The 23,341-nt window shown below is 46.0% G+C and overlaps 1 protein-coding gene and 1 long non-coding RNA gene across 2 annotated transcripts; both read left to right on the top strand.

The window, feature by feature from the left end:
- Positions 1-222: 222 nt before the first annotated feature.
- Positions 223-8,928, top strand: CIMIP4 (ciliary microtubule inner protein 4). Its single transcript, XM_060413677.1, has 6 exons — positions 223-231; positions 330-384; positions 1,754-1,813; positions 4,864-5,315; positions 7,345-7,508; positions 8,817-8,928. Exons 1-6 carry the CDS (start codon positions 223-225, stop codon positions 8,926-8,928), a joined length of 852 nt encoding a protein of 283 aa, XP_060269660.1.
- Positions 8,929-11,493: 2,565 nt separating this feature from the next.
- Positions 11,494-17,601, top strand: LOC132659631 (uncharacterized). The gene is made up of 2 exons (XR_009600280.1): positions 11,494-11,572; positions 17,547-17,601. It is a non-coding gene; the product is annotated as an uncharacterized LOC132659631 (long non-coding RNA).
- The last annotated feature ends 5,740 nt before the right edge of the window (positions 17,602-23,341 follow it).

The raw sequence follows: 23,341 nt of genomic DNA, 5'->3' as shown, positions 1-23,341 counted from the left end.
CACATGAGCTGCATTTGTCATCTCCTGCTGTATGACAAATCACCCCCAAACTGAGTGACTTCAGACCACATTTATTACCTCATAGTTTCTGTGGGTCAGGAATGCAGGTGAGTTTCGATGGGCCATCTGTCTCAGGATCTCTCACAGACGATGATCAAAGTATTGGCCAGGGCTTCTGTCTCATCTCAAAGGACAGTTAGTGAAGGACCGCTTTCCGTGAGCATGCCCAAGGTAAGACTCAGTCCCTCAGATTGTTGAACTGAGAGTCACATTTCTTCTTGAGCTGGTGGCCACAGGCCCTCAGTTCTTTGCCGTGGGGGCTTGTCCAGAAGGCAGCTCACAACACAGAAGCTGCTTCCATCAGCACAAGAAGAGCCAAGAAGAGTGAGAGAGATTGTGAACAAGACAGAAGTCATGGTCCGCCTCAGCCCACCCTCCAGCTTCTGATGACAAGCATCCTTTCCAGGACTTCCCTGGTGGTTCAGTGGTTAACTGCCTTGCAGTACAGGGGACATAACTTCCATCCCTGGTTGGGGAACTAAGATACCACATGCCTTAGAGCAACCAAGCCCGTGAGCCATAGCTAGAGTCCATTTGCTGCAACGCAAGATTTCGCATGATGTAATGAGACCAAAAAAGAAATTTTTTTTTTTTTAAGGAAGCAAGTCACTAGGTCCAACCCAGACTCAAGGGTTGAGGGGAAACACAGTGTATGAATACCAGGGGGCTAAGGGTCGTTAAGAGTCATACCAGAAGCTGCACAATCACCAAACAATAAGTCAAAATTAATAGGGTATTTTGTTTGGGGTGATTTTTCTAGAGAATACAACTCATCTGGTTCTTAACCTCTCTGAGTTTTTTGGCAGAGACCAATTTGCTGGGTGACCTGACAAATCACACTCTGTGAGTCTCGGTTTCTTTTTCTGTAAAATAAAGGGATTGGATTAACTAATCTCAAAGACCCTTTCCAGCTCTGACTTGATGCTTCTATGTTTTCCTTATTAAAAGATACTTACCACTTAGATCTAGGTATTAATCATCATTTATCCTAAATCATTTTATCCTATTCATATTACAAATTGCACAAAATCCTTTAAAAACACATGCAAAAGAATAAGAGAATATGAATAAAGAAAAAATTCACTTAGAAGAAAGGAGCATAAACCTGAAAGCTGCAGAGGCTTTTGAAGATGCCAGCGCTGGCCCTCAAATTTGACCCAAAGGCCTGTTCTTTGGAAGAAAGACAGAGATTATCCCAGAGTCAATTCCTGCTCTTGGCTCTCCTCCATGTTGGCCAAGCTGGTTCCTCTCTTTGAATGACCAGTTAGTAAAAATAGACAAAATCCTATTTGCAGAAGGCAAGTAGTCTCCAGGATGGGGAGCTTGGGGCAATGCCCCTCCCAGCTAGGGGCCTGCTGGGGGCCCCTAGAGAGGGTTGAGTGGTACAGATGGGGGAGGAAATAGAAGAGAAAGATTGCAAAGGAGGAAGAGGACCCCCAGGTTCCTTGAGAAAGAGGCACTGGCGATGGGGTGATCCAGCCTGCCAGGGTCCAGGAAGCAGGTCCAGTGCCAGGGGTGATGGGTGGATGGAGCAGAGGGCTCCTTGGTGCCAGAGAGCCCTGGAGGCAGCACTGGGAGCCCTCTGGTCAGGGGCTGGGCAGATGGCCACAGGCCTCCCTGTTCAGCCCTCCATTCATCTTTGTTTGCAGAGACTTGTCATTTGAGATGGCCCTGTGTGTTTCTTTGTCTGCAGGACTAGGCTTGGAATTACCTGTTCCACAGCAAGAGCCGATGGAGCTGGGCCACCGACCAGGTAGGTAGGATGGGCAAGCAGGGACATGCTGAGTGCACATGCAGGGCCTCTGGAGGGACCCCTGAGGATAGCAGGGACCAACCCCTCCCCCTCTTAGTCTTGCTCTGGCCTCTAGACCTGCTGTGTGGTCCCGACTTCCTTGAGGCTTCTATCTGAAGACAGAAGGAAGAGGAAGGGCACAGAGGGTTGCTGATCCCCTCCCATCTGCCTGGTCTGGGGATTATGACCCCACCTTAGTGTCGCCTCTTGTAACCAAACGCAAGTTCATGTGCCCATGGCACAGTGAAGCCATGTAAACTAAAACATCAGAGTTTAGAGCCGAAAAAAGTTCCTTACAGGGCCAAGCAAGGAAAATGGGTGGCTCATGCTCAAAACCCCTGAACTCCTCAATGGTTTTCAGGCAAAAGATTTTATAGGCTTTGGGGGGAAGGCTGTAAGGTGTGTGACTTCCTTCTGATTGGTTGGTAGTGAGATAACAGAGTGGTGTTCTAGGAATCTTGGGCTCCAGTCTGAAGCTTTCATCCTCCACCAGGGTGGAGACCTTACTTCTTTTGTGAAAAACTCAAAGATATTCCTTGAGGAGGAACTAGGATCCTGCCTTAATCACTGCATTTTTGTTTCTTTTTTTTCTGGCTGCAACACACAACTTGCGGGGTCTTAGTTCCCCGACTGAGATCGAACCTGCACCCTCAGCAGTGAGAGTGTGGGGTCCTAACCACTGGAGTGCCAGGGAATTCCCTGCAATATACTTTTTAAAATTATTTATTCATTTATTTGGCTGGGCTTCCCAGGTGACTCTGTGCATAAAGAATCCATCTGCAATGCAGGAGATGCAGGAGATGCGAGTTCAACCCCTGGCTCTGGAAGGTCCCCTGGAGGAGGGCATAGCAATCCACTCCAGTATTCTTGCCTGGAGAACCCCATGGACAAAGGAGCCTGGTGGGCTACTGTCCATGGGGTCAGACATGACTGAAGTGACTGAGCACACACACACACTGGCTTTCTGAGCCGGGGCAGGAGATACGTTCCCAGCCATTGCAGCTCTCCTGACCCTAAAGGGCAAGTGGAGGGTGAGCAGGCAATTAAGATAAACTGTGTTTAGAGGAGGCAGGCAGTAGCACAGCCTGGGAGAAACAGGAGTATGGATCCTGGAGACCTGCCCGCTTCCTCCTCACTATTCTCCTCCCCACCATCATTACCCACATGGAGCTGAAGTCAGAGTATCCTGTTCTTGCCCCTTTGTTGTCTGCACAAAAGAGGAGAAACCTGTTCCCCCAGACCAGACTGCCTTCCCTCCCTCCTGTCTTGTGGTTCTGGCCAACAAACAGGCAGCCAAGAAAAGGGCGCCTCTGGGGACGAGGCTTCAGGATGGGGACAGTGAACCTTCTCAAGAGAATACAGGCAGACAGCAGTAAGAGCACTCAGCACTGGCCTCATCAACCATGGCCCTGCCTTGTGCTTATGGGGAGATGGAAGCCCAGCTCAGGACAGGGCTCCTCCTGAGCCCACAGGGCTGTGTATCTTTCAGGAGTACCGGAGGATCCATCCAAAACATTGTGGAGGGACAGCTACCACCTGAAACTGAGGATTGTGGGGGTGGCTGTATGTGGGGAGGGGGCAGAGACAGACCTGTCTTCTGTATTTTGCCCAGTAAGAAGGTGTTTATTATATACCACGTGTAAAATGCTATATAAAATGTGTTGTAAGTCACAGTGCAGGGGGTTGTAAGGTGAACTGTTACTGGTCATTAGGAAAGAAAACATCACTGGTTAGACCAGAGCGCATTGATTGTCAGATGCAGCCGGATGTCAAGGATGATAACATGAAAAGAAAGGATATTTCAGAATTGATGAGCTGCAGGGTGACCCTGGGTCTGACTCCCCTGCAGCCATCTACTCATTCACTCCCTCACTGATGGGTGCCACCAGCATCTCTGATGCACAGGGTTCTGGTGGGTGCTGAGGGGAGGCCCAGGACCGACTCACCTGTGGACCCACTACCATGACTCCCCTCCCTGATCAGGGAGAGAAAATAACAGGGTTTGAAGCTTACAAGGATGGTGAGAGGGGAAAACCCAAAGAGATGCATGGAGCGTGCTGGGAACAGAGTTGTAAGGAGGCATTGGCTCCACCAGCTTGAGGTGGGTGTCAGTGAGGACTCCCTGGTGGGGCTGAGTTGGAAAGAACCTGGAGGATTTTGACTTAGGGGAAAGGAGGAGCTGGACTTCCAGGTAGCAGAACCAGTCTGAGCAAAGGCTGGGAAGTCGGACATCATGAAGTGTGGTGGGGAAGGAGTGGCAGTTTGGCTGGAGTCCCAGGGATCTGGGAAGAGAATGAGGAGAACTGCGGGCTTGGGGCAGGAGATTCCCGGGAACTGGAAGTCAGGGCGAGTGGGGATGGGGACAGAGAAGGGGAGAGATGGGGTATAAGAGCACGGAAGTGGCTGGGATGACACTACTCCATGAGCTGGAGAGCAGAGGAGAGAAGTGAGGTTGGGGAGCAGCTCTAACTGGGGACAAAAGCCGGCCAACCCAGCTCCAGTACTTTCTAGCTGTGTGACTTGGCCAAGCGGAAAGATGCCCTCTGCCAGCTTTCACAGTCGCTCACTGGATTGTTGGGGGTCAGGGGTCAGGGGTGGTGGATGGAGGGGGTTCAAGGTGCAGAAGGGAACTAACCAAATGGAGTCAGTTCACTAAAGCACAGAGAGGTCACCTCCTTTCCTGAAGGTCACACAGCTAGCCTCAAGGCTGGTCAGGCTGGGGCTGTAGCCCCTGTGGTCAAAAACAGTGAGGGCTGCCTTGTCCAGTGGGACATTTTTCAGGCTACTACCCTCTCTCTTGGTCTCTCTCCTGATTTCTCACCCATGCTTCCGTCTCCCATGACTTCTTTCCGTCCTACCCACCCCCCACCCCCAACACCCCATACCATCCTTTTTTTTCTGCTCTGGGTTGTCTGTCTGTTCCCCTTCCCCACCCCCATCATTGTTTTCCTACCCTCCACTTTCTGCATGTCTGTCTCCTCTTCTTCCTTCCCTGTTTCTTCCCTTTTCAGGTACAACCACTCTGACCAGGGCCCATCCGAACAACAAGAAGGAAGGCCAGCAGGACACGGACCCCTGGAGAGCTGCCCATAGCCCTTTGGATACCTCCAAGCTCAAGTACCAGGCCCCAGTCTCCCCGAAGCCATCCCTGTACCGAGGAGACAGCCCCCGAAGCAGCTCCCTACGGCGGGCCTCCCTGGAGGAGATCCCGCCTCCACCCCCTTCAGCTGTCAGCCGGGGATCCCCCTGGAGGGACTCAGACCCGGAATCCCTGAAGAAGGGGAGCTTCAGACCCTCCTCGAGGGAGAGCAGGGCTTCCTTACGAGAAGGGGCTCAGCCATGCCAGGTGCCGAAGGAAGACCCCGACTCTGGGGCCCAGGGCCAGAGCGGCAGAAGCATTCCCAACAACATTCGTCACAAGTTTGGGAGCAACGTGGTGGACCAGCTGGTCTCTGAAGAGCAGGTGTCAGAACGGGGCACAGGAAGCTAAGGGTGGAAGGAGGGTCAAGCATGGAGATGGGCAATGAGGACCCCTAAGGAAGTTGCTCTTGAGTACAGAGTCCCTGTAATAATATCATCAGTGAGTAGTGTTTACTGCACACTTGCTATGGGCCAGGCGCTGTGCACTGTTTAGTATTTACATCTAACTGTTCAATTTTGCCAGTGAGGGAGGTACTATAATAATCGTCATTTTACAGATTAGAAGCCCAAGCTTTAGCAGGCTTAAGTAAATTAACTCAAGTTAAACGGGATCCAAACTGTCTGGCAGATTCTGGAGCCCTGGTCTATAATGATTTTGCACTTACAAGATTTATGTTAGAATTAGATGCTTTTAATTTAAGTCTCCTCAAGGGGACAGGATTGACTGGGAATCAGAAGATTTAGGTTTGAATCCTGGCTTTGCCCCTGAATCCTGGGAGACTTTGTACAGCTACTTCTTCTCTCTGAACCCAGTCTCTACATCCGTCAAGTGAGGCTGACTAGATCAGGCTGGCAAATAACAGAGCCTGAATTCACGGCAGACGTCACCAATCAATGCTGGCCTTTTCCCCCCACTTGATACATCATTGCAGGAACTCTGTGCTGATCAACTGAAAGTTGAGAGAAAACTTACCTGCCTACCTGCCACTTCTGGTCAAACAGATATTTTGAGGCATTTTGAGACATATTTTCAGTCACCATCTCAGCCCTCATAATGGATACATTATATAGCAGGCCGGGCGCTAGTCATTGTTTCTTTTTTTGCTGTTGTTCAGTGGCTAAGTCATGTCCAACTCTTTTCAACCCCATGGACTGCAGCACACCAGGCTCCCCTGTCCTTCACCATCTTTTTTAACAGATGATAAATCTGGAGCTCAGAGAGGTGAAATGATCTGCCTGGGGTCACAGAACAAGTAGAAGAGCCAGGGTCAGAAAGGCTATGGGTGGGTCCCTTTCTACTTTATCATCTTAAGGTGGGGTGACCCTTGCACCTCTTAGTTTGGGAGGTCAAAATCCTAAACTCCAGACTCCACTTGGAGGATCTTGCCCCAGCTTGAGGTTGACAGTATGGTCATTATCTCTCTCTGTCCTTCTTCGCTTAAGGAACGTGCCATTTCTCTCTCTGGCCATCATTGTCTTGGGCTTAAATGAAGAGATCTGTGTTTTGTTTTGGTTTAAATCCAGCTGTGACCCAGATCACAAGTGTCATCAGGCCAGCAAATATTAGAACTGGAAGTTATTTCAAAGACCACCCAGTTCTACCTCCACCCTCATTTCAAGAGTAGGGGAACTGAGGCCCAGAGGGGAGCAGAGACTTGCCCAAATTAGCAGCTGGTATATGGCAGAGTTGGGACCCAAACCAGGTTCCTGGCTCCTAGGCCTGGGCTCAACCACTCCTACCATTGTAGGAGGCCAACCAGGACTTCCTTCTCTAGCTGTATGCTGGATTGAGTCCCTGCCCTGAGGCCCAGTTTCCTTCTTTATGAATTGTGGAAATAATACCACCTTATAAACATGTCCCCTGGTGCTGTTCCATAGGGCTTCCCTGGTAGCTCACATGGTAAAGAATCCTCCTGCAATGCAGAAGACCTGGGTTTAATTCCTGGGTCAGAAAGATCCCTTGGAGAAGGGAATGGCAACCCACTCCAGTATTCTTGCCTGGAAAATCCCATGGACAGAGGAGCCTGGTGGGCTATAGTCCATGGGATTGCAAAGAGTTGGACAAGACTGAGCAACTGACACATTCACACGTTCAGTGTGGGGAGAAGTTTTCATGATCATTTTCTTCCTTGATGCCTGAGGCCCATGTGAAAGCTGAGGTGGTATGGGAGGGTGAGGGCGTTCAGCTATGCCAGCTCCCAGGACTGGGAGTTGGTTGAAGGCTGCAGGCTTAGGGTGGGGAGGAGTGGTGAGGGCAGGCTCCAAGGGAGGAGAAATTAGAGGGGAGCTGTGGGATTCACTTTGCTTCCCTTCCTTTTGTCTTCTCTCTCCCTCCTTCCCTTCCTGCTTAGGCGCGAAAGGCCATTGGGGAAGCCTTGGAGGGCCAGAAGAGGGCAAGCTCATGGCCCAGCAGGATCCAGAGCCCCACGGAAATTACCTCCATCTTTTCAGACTACTATGATCTGGGCTATAACATGCGTTCAAACTTGTTTCAAGGTCAGGCCAAAAGACAAGGGTATGGGCTATGAAAACCCACAGCCTTCAAGCTATTGGGCCAGAAAGGACCTGGATTCCCAAAGGAATCTAAGACCCCAGGATACATCCCCAGGGACACTCACTTGACAGCCACCAAGGGCCACCTGTATGCCAGGCCTTGTGCCAAGTGCTGGGGATGTCCAGTCCCCTGGCCACGTCTGTCCTCACGGAGCAGATGGTCCCTCCCAGTTGACAGTCAGCCCTACCTCCCCCTGTCCCTCTGGTGTCCTAATCTGCCACGAGGAGGCCAGTGGATCTCTGGTCTGGCCTGCTTTGATTACAGTGACAGTATCAGACTTCCTGGGTTCAAAATTCAGCTTAGCCAATGGGTATGGCCTCAGGCAGGATCCTTAACCTCTCTGAGCCTCAGCCAGCTTTCTTGGTTGTTGTTATTTAGTTGCTGAGTCATGTTCATCTCTTTGCGACCCCATGGACTGCAGCATGCCAAGCTCCTCTGTCCTCCACTGTCTCTCAGAGTTTGTTCAAATTCATATCCATTGCATCAGTGATGCTATCTACTCATCTCATCCTCTGCCTCCCTCTTATCCTTTTGCCTTCAACCTTTCCCAGAATCACAGTCTTTTCCAATGAATTGGTTCTTTCCATTAGGTGGCCAAAGTATTGAAGATTCAGCTTCAGCAATAATCTTGCCAATGACTATTCAGGGTTGATTTCCTTTAGAATTGACTGATTTGACAATCTTGCAGTTCAAGAGACTCAAGAGTCTTCTCTAGCACCACAATTTGAAAGCATCAATTCTTCATCACTCAGCCTTCTTTACGGTCCTTCTTTATGTACTTTCTTGGTACAATGGGGCTTATAACATGACAGGATTTTATGAGGAATCAGCTTACTATCTGACAGGCCAGTATTTTTCTTTCCCAGAGCCCAGCGGGGGCACCTCCGGGGCAAAGTATGTGTCAGAGGCCAAGACATCTGCAGTAAGTTCTGTGGGCCTCTGAGGTCCTATTTGTCAGAGGAGTACCCCTAGCTCCATCTCACAGGCTGATGGGAAACAATTTCCCCAGGGCTTCTTGGTCATACAAGGTAGATCTGAAACTCAAATCCAGGTTTTCCTTCCACCTGCAAAGCCCCAGAGTCTTTTCCCAGTACTTGGCCACCTCCCAAAATATGACCCTGTTCCCAGGGGTCTGATTGCTCGGATGGGGGTCCTTGGTGAGCAAGGGGCAGCTTCTCTCTGTCCCCACATTCAATTTTGGCCTCATTGCAAAATATCAAGTCTTTCTGGCCCCTTTCTTTCCTCCCTCCTTACTCTGTGCCTTCTCAGTGTCCTCGGGGCCTGGCAAACCTCCTACCTGGCTCAGATCCTCATCACCCAAGGAACTAGACAACCACTGGAAAACTTTCTGAGTTTTCCTTTGAGCTTGAAGAAGAAGTAGTGCTTGGGGAGAGAAGAGAGAATACAGCCTCAGATTGTCCCTTTCTGAGTCTTGGGAGTTGGCCTTCCATTACAATTATCACTCAGTAATTTTATGTATGTCTTTATATGGTATGTTTGAAGTGAAGAGAAGTCACTCAGTTGTATCAGACTCTTTGTGACCCATGGACTGTAGCCTACCAGGCTCCTCTGTCCATGGGATTTTCCAAGCAAGAATACTGGAGTGGGTTGCCGTTTCCTTCTCCACAAGATCTTCCTGACCCAGGGATCGAATCCAGGTCTCCTGCATTGTAGGCAGACGCTTTACTGTCTGAGCCACCAGGGAAGTCTCTCAGTTCAGTTCAGTTCAGTTCAGTTGCTCAGTCGTGTCCGACTCTTTGCGACCCCATGAATTGTAGCACACCAGGCCCCCCTGTCCATCACCATCTCCCAGAGTTCACTCAAACTCACCTCCATCGAGTCAGTGATGCCATCCAGCCATCTCATCCTTTGTCGTCCCCTTCTCCTGTCCCCAATCCCTCCCAGCATCAGAGTCTTTTCCAATGAGTCAACTCTTTGCATGAGGTGGCCAAAGTACTGGAGTTTCAGCTTTAGCATCATTCCTTCCAAAGAAATCCCAGGGCTTATCTCCTTGAGAATGGACTGGTGGGATCTCCTTGCAGTCCAAGGGACTCTCAAGAGTCTTCTCCAACACCACAGTTCAAAAGCATCAATTCTTCGGTGCTCAGCTTTCTTCACAGTCCAACTCTCACATCCATACATAACTAATGGAAAAACCATAGCCTTGACTAGACGGACCTTTGTTGGCAAAGTAATGCCTCTGCTTTTGAATATGCTATCTAGGTTGGTCATAACTTTCCTTCCAAGGAATAAGCGTCTTTTAATTTCATGGCTGCAATCACCATCTGCAGTGATTTTGGAGCCCCCAAAAATAAAGTCTGACACTGTTTCCACTGTTTCCCCATCTATTTCCCATGAAGTGATGGGACCAGATAAAAGAATGATATAAAAAGCATCTGTGTATCTTCCCTGGTGGTCACATGGTAAGGAATCTGCCTGCAATGCAGGAGACCCTGGGTCAGGAAGAGCCCTTGGAGGAGGGAATGAATGACAACCTACTACAGTATTCTTGTCTGGAAAATTCCATGGACAGAGGAGCCTGGCCAACTTCAGTCCATGGGGTCACAAAGAGTTGGACATGTCTGAGCGACTGGCATGCACACGCACGCTTCAGCCAGCCTGAGAAACAATTGCTTCAAGGGAGCAAACCCATGGAGCCAGGGCAAAATAGCTTGCATCAGCTTCTAAGATGTTAAATGTTAAATTTTACCAAATTGTTGATACCATGAGCTATCTTACAATTGGCCGTAGTCCTACAATTGCCCTTTGAACACAGAGCAGTCAGGGTGTCAATCACTGCCCTACCCGTACCCTCAGCACACAGTCAACAACCCAAGTACTACTATCTCTGCCCCCCAAACAAAGGAATTGATAAATGACTCACCCAAGGGAGGACGCTGAGATAGTGGAAACAGAATCACGACTCAAATCCTAGTTCTTTTGATTCCATGTATGGTGACCCATAACCAAAAACAAACTCACCCTACACCTAGTTAGTTTTCAAATAACTATAGAAGGAAAATGCAGGTACTATATTTATTGAAAAAAAAAAACATACACATATAGGTGGACCTGTGCATTTCAAACCCATATTGTTCAAGGGTCAACTCCAGAAATTGGCAAGGGCTTACAAATTAGGGCATTGCTTTGTGCACCCAGCAGAAAGCAGACAGGCAGTGTGCCTCACCCATCCATCCCCCTCCGTCCGCCCAAGGTGGTCCTGGCATTTGCTGCTCCAGGCTGAGGAAGTGCCTGTGGCTGGACAAGAGTGGGAGGGAAGGTGGGGACAAGAGTGGGAGACAAGGTGGGGAAGGCCACAGGAAGGTCTTTTCTCTTAGTGAGGTGAGGAACCAAGGGAAGGTCTTAAGCAGAGAAAGGCATTGACTTAGATTAAAGGATCATTCCAGTTGCTGTGTTGAGAACACAGGGAGCTGGGATGGAAACAGGGAGACCAGTGAGGAGGTGCCTGCAAAAATCCAGGTGAGGTAAATGATGGAGGCTTGGTCTAGAGAGCAGGGCTGCTGCATTTTAGGACTCTGATGTGTACCATTGTGCAAGAATGGGCTTCCAAGGTGGCTCAAGTGGTAAAGAACCTGCCTCCCAACGCAGGAGATGTAGGAGATGCCGGTTTGATATCTGGGGTGGGAAGATCCCCTGGAGGAGGAAATGGCAACTCACTCCAGTATTCTTGCCTGGCAAATCCCTTGGACAGAGGAGCCTGATGGGCTTCAAGTCCATGGGGTCACAAAGAGTCGGACACAACTGAGCACATACACTCATTGTGCAATACGGTGGCACAAGGAGGTAATGGTGAAGGTGATCTGCAGGGCACAAAGGCTATTTGTGTAAGGCAGGGCAAACACAACATACTAACCAATGGATCTGGGGTGCATGAGGGGGAATAAAGGTTGATGTCATGGTCTTTGACCTGAACAACTTAAAGGGTGAGATTGTCATTTACTGAGATAGAGAACGGTCCAGGAGGACTGGCTTGAAGAAATCCTATGCCACGCTGAGTCATAAAGGTAATCTTTTATATAGTCTACTAAAATATTCAGTTTTGGTTTTCACACCTAAGTCTTTAATCCATGTGGAGTTGATTTCTGTTTTCAGTGTGAAGCAAGGATTCATTGTTAATTTCTCCTTGGTGTGAATTACCAATTTTCTCAGTACCTTTTACTGAATTATCTCATCTTTTCCCCCCAGTGACCTGCAGCGGTACCACTGGTCTCCATCAAGTTTCCTTATGTGCATGGATCAGTTTCCAGGCTCTCTATTCTGTCCACTGGTCTAATATTACACTTTTAATTATTAGGGTATTATAAGTGGCCTGATATCTGGTTGGGCTGTCTTCACTCCCCACCCCTTCACCACCACCAGCAGGAACAGCTAATGTCATAGTTTATTCTAGGCTCTTTGCTCTTCATATAAATTCTAAATCAGCTTGTCAATATCCATGAAAAATCCTGTTGGCATTTTGATTGAAAGTATTGATACATTGAATCTATAGCTCAATTTAGGGGCAGTTGTCAGTTTTATGACAATGAATTTTCCAATCCATGAGTATGGTCTGCAACCCCATTAACTTAAATCTACCTTCAAAATGTGTCAATAACACTTTACAATTTTTTTCTGCAAAGATTATACAACTTTTTATTAGACTTGCTTTGAAAAATCTTTTATTTATCTACTTTTTGCTGCTTATTGCAAATAGTATATTTTTTAAAATGTGATTTTTTTTCTAACTTTGCTGCTTATATACACAGAGGCAATTTTAATTTTTGTATATTAATCTTACATCCAGAGAGCTTACTCAATTCACCTATTAATTCCAATAATTTGTAGATTCTTTGGGACTTCTTATTTTTAATAGTAACAATGGCTCTATTTATGTGTAGCATGTAACATGAGCCAGGCACTGCTCTAAGTACTTTATATACATTTTAATTTTCATAAGAACCTTAGGCAGTGTTGCTATAATCTGCCCCTGCCACCTTTTTAAGATAGAAAAAATAACTTGCTTAAGGCTACTTGCTTAAATAACTTGCTTAAGGCCACACAGCTAGGAATAGTCAGAGTTGGGGTTAAACTCTGGCAGTCTGGGACCAGAGTTCATATTATTACCCATGAGGCTCTATTCCATCTTTGTACCATCTGTCCCAGCTGGCTTATCTGGGACAATGGTGCAAATAAGCAGGTATCCTTCTCTGCTTGTTGAGTCTAGCGTTTTACTATTAAATCCAATATTTTAAAAGGAATTTGAAGGTACCCTTTATCAGATTGAGGGTTCCATTTATTCCTAGTTAGCTAGCACTTTAATTTTTTAAAAAGTCGTGCATGAGTGCTGAGTTGTATTAACTATTTCTACAGCTGTTTTTGTTTAGCTTTTTTTTGACTGTACTGCTTGGCTTGCATGGATGAGTTCCCCACCCAGACCCTCGGCAGGGTGGAGTCTTAACCACTGGACCACCAGGGAAGCCCCATAAGGTTTTTCTATTTTTGGCTGCGCCTCACAACATCTTAGTTCCCTGCCCAGGGTTGGAACCCATGACCCCCACAGTGGGAGCACAGAGTCTTAACCTCTGGACCACCAGGGAAGTCATATAGCTATTACTTAGATGATCATGTGATTTTTTCCCTTTGATCTGTTGATGTGGTAAATTATAGTAACTGATTTTTAAATAGTAAACCAAACTTGTATACCTGCATTTAAATTAGTATAGATGCATTATCAGGCTTCCTGGGTGGCTCGGGGTAAAGAATCCACCTGCCAACACTGGAGTCGAGGGTTCAGTCTCTGGGTTAGGAAGATCCCTTGGAGAAGGGGATGGCTACCGACTCCTTGCCTGGGAAATCCCAAGGACAGAGGAGGCTGGCGGGCTATAGTCCACGTGGATCACAAAAGAGTTGGACACAACTTTGCGATTAAACAACAGATGCATTATTTTTTTTTTAATTTTAAAGGCTGTTTTGTAGAAAAGTGTACAAAGTCTTTGTGTAGAGTATAAAGAATAATAATAACTAGTTGTGTGCCACCTCCTGGGTCAGTGGGTGGTTTTACAGGGACCTTGGAAGCCTCTCCTGTATTTCTCCCAGCTGCCTCATCTCACTTTTGTTTGACCCATTTTTTTGTTGTTTTTGGCTCATGGCTGTGAAAGTGCTAAGTCCTAATCACTTGACCGGCAGGGAAGTCCCTGTTTGACTCTTGTTAACAATCCCTTTGCTTTTCTCTATAGTGTCAGACCTCCTGGGCAGGAGACATTTGAGTACAGACCGGAAGGAGTGGGGCTTGGCTTGTGGATTGCAGGGGAAGGGCAGTCAGGCACAGGGGCCATGCTAAGGACATAGGCTCTTTCTGGCCCTTTTTACTGGGAACCACTGTAGGATTTTGTACTAAGGAGTGACTTCTGTTTCCAAGGATCCATCTGGCTGTAGTGTTACAGGACAGAACCCAGAGGGGCAGGACTTAGAAGCAGGGGGACCAGTGAGGAGGACCAGATCAGAGGCAGGATTGAAAATGGCTCCAGGCTGGTCCTCTCTCCACTAGCTCACTTCTGGTTCACAGAAACTCATGCATGTACATCCTTGCACTTGAGGGATTACGCCTGGTGCATTCTTATCTGGGGCCAATGCCCCTTGTTCCAAGCCTTGGTGCACCCCAAACTTTTGGGCAATGTGTCAAGCTCCCCAAGTGACCCCGGGAGTTATTTCACAGCTCAGTCTGTTATCTGATCTCTACTAGCCTTGGGCTTCAGTCCAAGTCTCTGATGTAACATTGTGTTCTGTAAGCATTTAAATCGATAAATACCAAACACCATAAAAATCACTTTTTAAAAAGTGGATTTCTTTCTCAATAGCATCACCGTTGCAGAACACGACCTGTAATGATTACAGTCCTTTCAAATGTGGAGCTTTATAAACCAGCAGATGGTCAATTTTTATAGATAATATATATTTGAAAATAATTTGAATTCAGGATTCTGTATTTGTTCAGTAAAGCAGGCTTGCTAATTATCTCCATTGAAATCTTCGAATTCCTTGTTAATATTTTTTGTTTAATCTATTAATTACTAAAAGATGTACCTTCAAGTCTTTCCCTATGAGAGCAGCCTTGTCAATTGCTCTTTGTAGTTGTCAGTTTTGCTTGACCAATTTTGTGATTATTCCAGTGCAGCTAGTTTAGAATTATTATGTCACCGGAATGAACTGCAGTTACTTTTATTTCTTATAGTGCTTTTGCTTTACAGTCTATTTTATCCAATATTAATGTAGTGTGACTAGATTGCTTTGTGATTTTGTGATAATTAATTCTTTTCTGTATTTCCATTTTGATCTTCTCTTTGTGTCTTTTTGCTTTAAATGTGCTTTAAATATCTTAAAACATCTATAGCCTGATCATCTGTTTTTTAAACAGCTTGTTTACTCCATTTATATTTATTTTAATTATTGATAGATTTGGATTTATTTTTATGATCTTATTTTGTACTTTCTGTTTGACCTAATTTTTCTATGCTGCTTTTTTTCTTCTTCTCTTATATTGGATTTGAGTGAGCTTTCTTTCTTCCCCCAATCTAATTTTTGTCCTTATTCTTCCTATTGTCTCAGTGGTTATCCTTGACTTTTTTTCTTTCTGGCCGAACTGTGTGGCTTGCAGGATCTTAGTTCCCCTATCGTGGAAGCTCAGTCCTAACCACTGGATCTCCAGTGAATTCCCTATCTTTGACATTTTTACATGCATAGTTAGCAAATTCTAAAGTTAATCAAGGTATTTCAGCTTTTCTGAACAATATAAAGGTGTTAAAATGCTTCAACTTTATTCTTGCCACCCCTCCAATATCAGCTAATGCGTGATTATTTTACAGGTTTTTTACTCTACATAAGCAAAGTAGTTTAAGCTGCGGATTCTGGAGCCACAGGGTCCGAGTTTGAGTCCTCCATCTTTCACTTACCAGCTGCGTGACTTTAGACAAGTGACTTAACCTTTCTGTGCTTCAGTGACTTCAACAGCAAAATGGGGGTAATAACTACACTTCTTAGGGTTGTTGGGAAAATTCAGTGAGGAAGTTCTGTAAAGCTTTGAATGAAACAGTCTGTGCTTAGCACCTGCTACATTGTCAAAAATACTTACCTGTCACAGTCATCATTTTGCTCCATATATTCAACATTGTACTGTTGTTATAATTGATGTGTATTTAGATTTATTCAGGGTTTTCAATATCTTTGCCTACCATCCCTTCTTTTACCTCAGATCTTCCTTCTGGGATTATTTTTTCTTTCTGAATTATGTTGTTTAGAAGATATTTGGGGTGAGATTCTGTTGTTGGTTTTTTTTTTTTTTGCTAAGCTGTGTGGCCTATGGGATCTCAGTTCCCCAAGAAGGGATCAAACCTGTATCCCCTGCATTGGGAGCACAGAGTCTTAACCACTGGACTGCCCAGGAAATCCCTGTTGTTGGTAAATTTTTCGCTCACAAAGATTTCTTTTTCATCCTATTCTTGGAAGAGTTATTGTAAACAGTTCTAGATTGTTGATTTCTTTTTGTCAGCACTTTGATGATGCTAATTTATTTCCTTTTCACTTGGATGGTTAATTAAACTCATTATTCTCTGTCAGTAATCTGTCTTTTCTCTGTGGCTATTTCTAAGATTTCATTGTCTCTGGTATTCCAAATTTTACTTGATTGTACCTAGGTAAGGAATTCTTTTTACTTAAACTGACTGGGGAATTGTGATTCTTGAATCTAAGGATTCATATATTTCATCATATTCAATATTTGAAAAAAACCCAGCCACTATCTTTCCAAATATTGTCTTTCCCTGTTTTCTCCACTCTCTCCTTTAGAACTACAATTAGACATACGTTAGGCCCTCTCATTTAATCTTCATTTAACAATTTTTTATTTTCCACATCTTTATTTCCCCCCTCTATGCTGCATTCTACTTAATTTCTTTAGCTAGTATCTACTGATTTACCTTTTTTCTCATCTGTATCTAATTAGCTCTTTTACCTGTCTGTTGAATTTGTTTTTAAAAGTTATGATGTCAATTTTCAAACTTAAAGAAAAGTAGAGAGAAGAATTTAGTAAGCAGATACTGCACTTACCATCCAGCTTCAATAATTATCAATACACAACTAATCTTGTTTCATCATTTTCCTCACCCACCCATTCATTCCCACCCCAGATCATTGTGAAGCAAATCCCAGGCCTCTTACCATCCATCACCGTTCTTTTTATTTTATATTCCATCCGTTGTGTGTGCATGCTCAGTCTCGTCAGCTGTGTCTGACTCTTCGAGACCCTATGGACTGTAGCCCACAAGGCTCCTCTGTCCATGCGATTCTTCAGGCAATAATACTGGAGTGGGTTGCCATGGCCTCCTTCAGGGGATCTTCCTGACCTAGGGATTGAACCTATTGCCTTTCAACTAATATATTTCATTTCTGAAATTCCATTTGCTTCTTTTACTAACCTGTCTGTTCTTTATGGGTAGTTTTTTATTCTTTGCTTATGTTTTTATTCTCTTTTTCACAACTTCACACACTGAATGACAATAATTTTATATGCTGTAACTGATCATTCAAATCCTTGTGTCTTGGAATTTGGTCCTCTGATGATTTTTCTGACTTTTGATCATGGTAACTATTTCCTTGTATGTGTTTTAACTTGACACACAGACCTAAATGAAAATATAGGTACCAACTGCCACATGCCAGCTGCTCCAAGGAATGTAACCTTCCCAGTATTGTGAGAAAATTGTATTATTTTGAACAGATCAAGAGGTCAAAGCTCTGAGAGATTAAAATCTTATCTGAGGCCATACTGTCCATAAATGATGGACCTTGGGTTTGAGTCCAGGCCAGCCTTCCTCTGCCTAACCCTTCCTATCCCCTGCCCTTCCACAACTCATGATCCACAGGGGAAACTGACACCCAGAGATGAACGCTGGAGTACTTGACCTCTACTGACTTGGGGCTTCTTTTCTTCATGGGGTTCCACAGGGGCCCCACAGGAGACGAAGAGCCTCATGAAGGCTTCCTACACCCCCGAGGTGATTGAGAGATCGGTGAGGGACGTGGAGCACTGGCATGGCAGGAAGACGGATGATCTGGGTAGGTGGGGAGCTGGGGGTGGCGGAGGAGGGAACTCCCTGGGCAGGCTGTGCTGGCCTAAGGTCCTGAGAGAATCCACAGCAGCGGCCAGAGCCCTGGGGTGGGCCCGGAAGACATATGGGTTGCCACTGGGACCTGCACACTCCAGAGATCCTCTTGGTGATTTGTGCTGGCTCCTTCTCTCCTCTCTGCAGGACGGTGGCACCAGAAAAATGCAATGAACATGAACTTGCAGAAAGCACTGGATGAGAAAGAAAAGAGCAAAAACAAGAACTCAAAGTAGATACAACCCAGGAGAGGTGCCCTCCGCTCAGAGAAAGTGCTAATAAAGAAAGGCACACATCCGAACCTTTGTCTCTGCTTGGCTCCTCTCTTCACGTTGCGGGAGAGGGCAATGTGTAGCGCTGGAGAAACCTCCTGAGAAAGGACAGAAGCCCTAACAGTCCAAACTACCGTTCCCTCCTCACTCAACCCCAACCTTTCCTCCTGGGGACACGCACACACACACACCACACACACACACACACACACACACACACACACACCACACACACCACACACACACACACCACACACACACCACACACACACACACACACGTTTCCCTCATAATTCCAGGAAAGGATGTGAGAGCAGAGTGGAACTCTGCTCAAACCCACGGGGTGCCTCGCCCGGGGTGAAGGGCTCCTATAGGGGACCACTGCTGGATCTTACTGCACGGCCTCCCTAGCACAACCCCAATTATTTCCAGACATCTGCTCCTTCCCCAAGATCCAATGGACTTCAGAGGAACTGGCCACGCCTCCTCCAATCCAGGGGTAATTTTGATTGGGTCTTCAGGAATTCTAACCCTTCCTTTTACATACAAAGTGATTGGTTCAAAAGGGGCATGTGATTCAACTTGGGCCACTGAGATGCAAGAAAAGGTGTAGGTGTGTGGAGCATTCTGGGAAATTCTTTCCTCTACTTGGAAAGCTTAGGAGCCTTCCTTGCTCCTCTTGTGTTGAGAGAAACGTGCAGAGCAGACAGCTCTTGGCAGATACCCCATGACTAAAGGAACGGCGGACTCTGCAGCACAATCTGGTCCCCCATGACCTCACGGAACTCCATCCTCCTGGCCAGATGTTTCCCCCCCCCAACACCCAACACCCACTCCCTCTGGACTTCTTATAATGTGCACCTGGGCATCTTCTCACTGTTAAGTCAAACTTATCTTGAACCAATAAAGGCCCCTGGTAATAAGAGAGGAGGGACCTCGGAATTGGGGCACCAAGGAAGAATCCCCAGAGACGGGGTTCCAGGTTAGACAGTTATGCTTGCCATCTGATCCCGAAGCTTATAACCTGGTGGGTCTCCAAGACATAGCGCTCTCCAACGCCCAGATCACTGATTTGCACTAAACCAACCCCAAACCTAGGAGCTTAAAATGACCACAATCATTTATTTACTTAGATTGTGCAGTTTGAGCAGGATTAGAAGGTATGGCTCGTTTCTGCTCCATGGGGCACCTGCTGTGAAAATGGCTGCTTCTCTCACATACCCTGTGTCTCAGCTGGAGGCCAGTTGGGCATTACTTTTTCTTTGGCAGCTTGGGCTTCTTCCTGGCATGGTGACTGTGTTCCAAGAAGGAGTCTCTCAAGGAGACAAAACTCAACGTGTTAGAACTTATCATGTCTCAACACTAGCTTGTTAATGCCCCTGTGGTCAGAGACAAATACGGTCAAGTCAAACTTCTAGTGGGAGGTGGCTAAACAAGAGCATTCCTATCAGCAGAAACAGTTCACTGGGGACTCACCACAATAACTGTCTACCACAGTGACCATCATCCTCTGGAAAAATCAAAAGTACATCTTTGGCAGAAAAAGGGGGCAGGCCCCTTCTTCCACAAAAAGGAGTAACATCTTTAAGGTAGGATTGGATGTAGTAGAGGGAGGTGAATTTGGCTTGATTTAATATTTACTGGGTACCTGACTGTAAAACATTGAGTTCAGCTCAGCTTTCTAATATTAGGTACCTAATTTCTGCAAGACACTGTTCTTGTGTGAGAAAAACTAGATTTTATCTTTCAGTTCAGAGCAGTTCAGTCACTCACTTATGTCCAACTCTATGTGACCCCATGGACTGCAGCACACCAGGCTTCCCTGTCTTTTAACAACTCCTGGAGCTTGCTTAAACTCATATCCATTGAGTCGGTGATGCCATCCAGTCACCTCATCCTCTGTTGTCCCCTTCTCCTCCTGCCTTCAATCTTTTCCAGCATCAGGGTTTTCTCCAAGGAGTCAGTTTTTCACATCAGGTGGCCAAAGTATTAGAGTTTCAGCTTCAGCATCAGTCCTTCCAGTGAATGTTCAGGACTGATTTCCTTTAGGATGTCTCCTTGCAGTCCAAGGGACTCTCAAAAGTCTTCTCCAACACCGCAGTTCAAAAGTATCAATTCTTCTGTGCTCAGCTTTCTTAATAGTCCAACTTTCACATCCATACATGACTACTGGAAAAATCATAGCTTTGGCCAGATAGACCTTTATTCACAAAGTAATGTCTCTGCTTTTTAATATAGTGTCTCAGTTCAGTTCAGTTCAGTCGCTCAGGCGTGTCCGACTCTGCGACCCCATGAATCGCAGCATGCCAGGCCTGCCTGTTCATCACCATCTCCTGGAGTTCACTCAGACTCACATCCATCGAGTCTGTGATGCCATCCAGCCATTTCATCCTCTGTCGTCCCCTTCTCCTCCTGCTCCCAATCCCTCCCAGCATCAGAGTCTTTTCCAATGAGTCAACTCTTCGCATGAGGTGGCCAAAGTACTGGAGTTTCAGCTTTAGCATCACTCCTTCCAAAGAAATCCCAGGGCTGATCTCCTTCAGAATGAACTGCTTGGATCTCCTTGCAGTCCAAGGGACTCTCAAGAGTCTTCTCCAGCACCACAGTTCAAAAGCATCAATTCTTCGGCACTCAGCCTTCTTCACAGTCCAACTCTCACCATCCATACATGACCACTGGAAAAACCATAGCCTTGACTGGACAGACCTTAGTCGGCAAAGTAATGTCTCAGCTTTTGAATATACTATCTAGGTTGGTCATAACTTTTCTTCCAAGGAGTAAGCATCTTTTAATTTCATGGCTGAAATCACCATCTGCAGTGATTTTGGAGCCCCCAAAAATAAAGTCTGACACTGTTTCCACTGTTTCCCATCTACTTCCCATGAAGTGATGGGACCAGATGCCATGATCTTTGTTTTCTGAATGTTGAGCTTTAAGCCAACATTTTCACTCTCCTCTTTCACTTTCATCAAGAGGCTTTTTAGCTCCTCTTCACTTTCTGCCATAAGGGTGATGTCATCTGCATATCTGAGGTTATTGATATTTCTCCTGGCAATCTTGATTCCAGCTTCTGCTTCTTCCAGTCCAGCGTTTCTCATGATGTACTCTGCATAGAAGTTAAATAAGCAGGGTGACAATATACAGCCTTGATGTACTCCTTTTCCTATTTGGAACCAGTCTGTTGTTCCATGTCCAGTTCTTGCTGTTGCATCCTGACCTGCATACAGGTTTCTCAAGAGGCAGGTCAGGTGGTCTGGGAGTTCCATCTCTTTCAGAATTTTCCACAGTTTATTGTGATCCACACAGTCAAAGGCTTAGGTTGGTCATAACTTTACTTCTAAGGAGCAAGTGTCTTTTAATTTCAAGGCTGCAGTCACCGGCTGCAGTCACCATCTGCTGTGATTTTGGAGCCCCCCAAAATAAAGTCTCTCACTGTTTCCATTGTTTCCCCATCTATTTGCCATGAAGTGATGGGACCAGATGCCATGATCTTAGTTTTCTTAATGTTTAAGGCAGCTATTCCACTCTCCTCTTCACTTTCATCATGAGGCTTTTTAATTCTTCCTCGTTTTCTGCCATAAGGTGGTGTCATCTGCATATCTGAGGTTATTGATATTTTTCCTGGCAATCTTGATTCCAGCCTGTGCGTCATCCAGCCTGGCATTTTGCATGATGTACTCTGCATAGAAGTTAAATAAGCAGGGTGACAGTATACAGCCTTGACATACTCCTTTCCCAATTTGGAACCAATCTATTGTTCCATGTCCAGTTCTAACTGTTGCTTCTTGACCTGCATACAGATTTCTCAAGAGGCAAGTCAGGTGGTATGGGATTTCCATCTCAAAAAATTTTCCTCAGTTTATTGTGATCCACATAATCAAAGGCTTGGTGTAGTCAATAAAGCAGAAGTAGATGTTTTTCTGGAACTCTCTTGCTTTTTCGATGATCCAACAGGTGTTGGCAATTTGATCTCTGGTTCCTCTGCCTTTTCTAAATCCAGCTTGAACACCTGGATTCAATAGTAGCTATTGAGTAGCTACTATCTGCTTTGTCTTCTCAAAGCCTGCCACTGTTTTATCAATTAAGTCTGGTGGTGGTTTAGTTGCTAAGTCATGTCCAACTCTTGCAAACCCATGGACTGTGGCCTGCTAGGCTCCTTCATCCTTGGGATTCTCCAGGCAAGTATACTAGAGTGGGTTGCCACTTCCTTATCCAAGGGATCTTCCCAACCCAGGAATTGAACTCATGCCTCTTGAATTGTAGGCAAATTCTTTACTGGTTGAGCTATGACTTTGGCCACCTGATGTGAAGAACTGACTCATTGGAAAAGACTCTGGTGCTAGGAAGGATTGAAGGCAGGAGGAGAAGGGGATGACAGAGGATGAGATGGTTGGATGGCATCACCAATTTGGTGGCCATGAGTTTGAGCAAGGTCTGGGAATTGGTGATGGACAGAGAAGCCTGACATGTTGCAGTCCATGGAGTTGGAAACAGTCAGACAGAACTGAGCGACTGAACTGAACTATCTGCTCATCACATATGGCAACTGAGAAAAAAATGAGCCATCTAGAGAATTGTAGCTAAAGTAGACCCCATCCTGTTCTGATGTAGAAATTATAATATGTCAGATGCTTATGGTTGTATGCCAGATGCTTTACACACACAGCCTTATTTCATCCTTATGCCATCCTCAATGCTATTATCATCCTCTTTATGAAGATGAGGAAACTGAGGCTTGGAGAGACCAAGGAAATTCTCTGTCAGGAAGCTGGGGTGGAAAATTCAGGAAAATCTGTCCAAAGTTGTTTTCTGATCTACCAGGCAATCATAGATACTGAGGGCCATAATCACTGGGCTCTGTAAGCCACCGCAGGGCACGATGGTATGAATTATACAGTTCTGTCCTTAAGGACATCACAGTCTGCAGAGAACTGATGTGGAGGGAGCTGGCCTTGAGACTCATCCACCCATCTGACAAACACATACTATGCCTCTACCCTCTGTCTAGTACTGAACAATAAACCAGAAGTTCAGAGATGAATAAAACATGGTGCCTGTCCTCAAGGAGTCCAGAGTCTGGTGGAGAGATGAATCAATCAAAGATCCTCATAAGTTTTACACATGCAGTGAGAAGGTTATATGGGGCCAGTGGAAGCACAGAGGTGAACTTGGGGTGGGAGAGAGGGCTGGGGGCTCATAGATGACCTCATAGAAAAGGAAGATCTTGAGGTGAACCTTGGGACATGAGTAGGTAGGTTCAGATGGCCTGGAAGAGATACAGCATTCCAGACTGAAGGTATTGTGTAAGCACAAACCTAGCATGCTTATTTGGGGAGCTGCTTATTCATTAATCTTGAAGGGTAGG

This window comes from Ovis aries, chromosome 3 (genome assembly GCF_016772045.2).
Source record: "Ovis aries strain OAR_USU_Benz2616 breed Rambouillet chromosome 3, ARS-UI_Ramb_v3.0, whole genome shotgun sequence".
NCBI classification, from domain to species: Eukaryota; Metazoa; Chordata; class Mammalia; order Artiodactyla; family Bovidae; genus Ovis; species Ovis aries.
Note: the sequence above shows the minus strand (reverse complement) of the source record. Positions and strands in the feature narration are given on the sequence as shown.